The sequence below is a fragment of the Octopus bimaculoides genome, chromosome 28 (assembly GCF_001194135.2).
Source record: "Octopus bimaculoides isolate UCB-OBI-ISO-001 chromosome 28, ASM119413v2, whole genome shotgun sequence".
NCBI classification, from domain to species: domain Eukaryota; kingdom Metazoa; phylum Mollusca; class Cephalopoda; order Octopoda; family Octopodidae; genus Octopus; species Octopus bimaculoides.
In genome coordinates this window covers 5,920,460-5,923,750 of record NC_069008.1, presented here as the reverse complement: position 1 = coordinate 5,923,750, position 3,291 = coordinate 5,920,460, and the positions used below count along the sequence as shown (strand labels likewise).

Sequence of the window (3,291 nt, the reverse complement as noted above, 5' to 3'; positions counted from 1 at the left end):
TTTTTTTTTTTTTTTTTTTTGCTTTGTTCTTCTTGGGTTTATTCTCTCCAAAATGTCACACATCACAGTTCTTCGATTATAAATCAAGACCTTATTGTTTATAATTATAATTATAGTTTTTATTTTATTATATATTTAAAAAATATAACCCAAAATATATAAAATTGTTATTATTTTTAATATTATCAATTATTAAATGGTTGCTTAAAAAAAATTAGAAATGCATAATTTGTAAAAATTATTATTTTTATTGTTCTTATTATTATCATTTTATTATTATTATTATTATTATTATTATTATTAAGGTGGTGAGCTGGCAAAACCGTTAGCGTGCTGGATAAAATGCTTAGTGGTATTTCGCTCATCGCTACACTGTGGGTTCAAATTCAGCCTTATTTTGGCACAAGGCCTGCAAATTCTCTGGGTGGGGAAGTCAATTACATTAACCCTGATTTGGACTGGTTCTCATTTTATCCATCTGGAAATGTTTGAAGACTAAGTCAACCTCAGCCATCATTTGAATTCAATGAGACATCTAAAGAAATGCCGTTAAGCATTTTGTCTAGAATAATAATAATAATTATCTGGGAAGATCACCACTTTGATAATAATAATAATAATAATAATAATAATAATAATGTGTGGCTGTGTGGTAAGAAGCCTGCTTCCCAACCATATGGTTCTGGGTTCAGTCCCACTGCATGACACCTTGGGCAAGTGTCTTCTACTATAACCTCAGGCCAACCAAGGCCTTGTCAGTGGATTTGATGAACGGAAACTGAAAGAAGCCCGTCGTATATATGTATATGTATATATATGTGTGTGTGTGCGTCTGTGTTTGTTCCCCTCACCAAAATTTGACAACCGATATTGGTGTGTTTATGTCCCCATAACTTAATGGTTCAGCAAAAGACACCTGACAGAATAAGTACTAGGCTTATAAAGAACAATTCCTGGGGTCAATTTGTTCAACTAAAGGCGGTGCTCCAGCATGGCCACAGTCAAATGACTGAAACACGTAAAAGAGTAACTCTTCCTACTGTAGCCACAAAGCCTGAAAATTTGAGGGGGCCTTGTTGATTATAATAGTAATAATTAAGGTTCCAAATTTAACCACAAGGCTAGCAATTTTGGGAGAGGGGGTGGTTAAGCCAGTTACATCAGCCCCACTACTCACTGGTGCTTATTTTATCAACCCTGAAGGGGTGAATGGCAAAGCCAACATCCATGTCATTTGAACTCGGAATATAAAAATCTGAAGAAATGCTTATAATTATTTTGTTTGGCATAGTAACGACTCTACTGGCTCGACACCCTAATAATTACAGTAATGACCCCTTTCTACATAAGGCACAAGGCCTGAAATTTTGAAGGGACTAGTTGATTGTCGTAATAATAAAAATAATAATAATAATAATCCTTTCTACTAAAGGCACAAGGCTTAACAGTTTTGCTTGAGGAGGGGTTAAGTTGATTAGATTGATCCCAGTACTCAAATGGTACTTAATTTATTGGCTCCGAAAGGATGAAAAGCAAAGCTGACCTCGGCAGAATTTGAACTCAGAACATAGACAAATGAAATGCAGCGAAGCATTTTGCCTGGTGTGCTAATGGTTCTGCTAGCTTGCCACCGGAAATAATAATGACAATAATAATAATAATTATTATTATTATTATTACTACTATTATTATTTAAAAGGCTTGGTTACGAGAAGCATTTCTCTTATTAAATTCTTTCACTTGTTTCAGTCATTTAACCGTGGCCATGCTGGAGCACCACCTTAAATTGTTTATAATTTAGGTATAGGACTAATAATTTTGAAGGGAAGGAGTCAGCCAATACTGTTACCTATCTTGCTGCCTCTCCATACTTAACTGGTACTTCATTTTATCGACTCTAGAGAGATGAGAGATGAAGTTGGCATCGATAGAATTTGAACCTAGAATGTTATGAAATGGAATTAGTACGACGTGGTATTCTATCTCGTGCTCTAAGTATTCTGCTAAATCAGTAATCGGACAACGATGCTGATGATGTTGATGATGAAAATAATCCATGTTATAAGCAATTACATGAGCCCCAGTTTGCTACTGGTACCTACTTGATTGCCCCCAGCAGAATTTGAACTTGGAGCATGAAGATGGGTAAAACGCTTCTCAGTATTTTGTTTGGCAGGCTAACGATTCTGCCGGCTCACTGCCTTAATAATAACGAAGATAATTATCTTTTCTACTATAAGCACAAGGCTTGAAATTTTGTGGCAGGAGAGAAGTACATTACATCGACCCCAGTTCGTAACTGGTCCGACCTCAGCGGAATTTGAACTCAGAATGTAAAGACAGATGAAATGCCACTAAGCAGTTTGCCGAGCATGCTAATGACTCTGCCAGCTCACCACCTTAATAATGATATTAATAATAATAATAATAATAATAATAATAATAATAATAATAATAATAATAATAATAAAAGTGGTTTCAAATTTTGTCACAAGGTTCCTAATTTATTGACCCTGAAAGGAATTAAAAAAAACAAACAAATATATTGGGCATATTTGAAGAGTTGTTGCTCTTTCATCATCACACCACATCCAAACCAATAATAATAATAATAACAATCCTTTCTTGTCTAGGCACAAGGCTTGAAATTTGGGAGGTTGGGGAGAGTCAGTTACATTGGACTCAGTACTTACCTGGTACTTATTTTATCGACCTTGAAAAGATGAAAAGCAAGGTGGAACTCGGTGGAATTTGAACTTGGAATGTAAGGACAGGTGAAATACCACTAAGCATTTATGTCTGGCGTGCTAACAATTCTGCCAGCTCACCACCTCAATATGATAATAATAATAATAATAATAATAATTAATAATGATAAACTAATAATAATAATAGGAAAATAGAAATAAAAATAAGAAATAAGTGGAAATTTTAACGGTGAGTGTGTTAAATTTTAAGGCGCAAAAAGAAAATGACTCTCCTCAGACACAACATAATAGTAATAAATTAGTAAAATATATAAAAATTAAAAAAACCTACTAACATCAACCTTGAACCCAGTGTGTGGGGAGGGAGGTACAAAAAAATGTCAAGACAACCCCCCCCTGATTATTTGTGGCCTCCTTCTCCTCCCCTCCCCCATACTTTTTAACCAACCGAAACCTGCTTTCTTTTCTCTCAGTGACTGGCCTATTGCTGACCAGCGTGCTGACCGGGTCAGCTAGTGCACCTGACCTAGTGACCGCTTATCGAGTGCAAAATGAAGAGGGTAGGTCGTTATTTATCCGCAAA

General features: G+C 35.3%; 1 protein-coding gene across 1 annotated transcript in view; it reads left to right on the top strand.

The window, feature by feature from the left end:
• LOC128251185 (uncharacterized) overlaps positions 1–3,291 on the top strand; it is a 19,476-nt gene that overhangs the window by 14,750 nt on the left and 1,435 nt on the right. Inside the window, exon 7 of the mRNA XM_052977750.1 lies at positions 3,182–3,286. Within this exon, the coding sequence (XP_052833710.1) occupies positions 3,182–3,286 (105 nt within the window). The remainder of the gene's footprint in view (positions 1–3,181; positions 3,287–3,291) is intronic.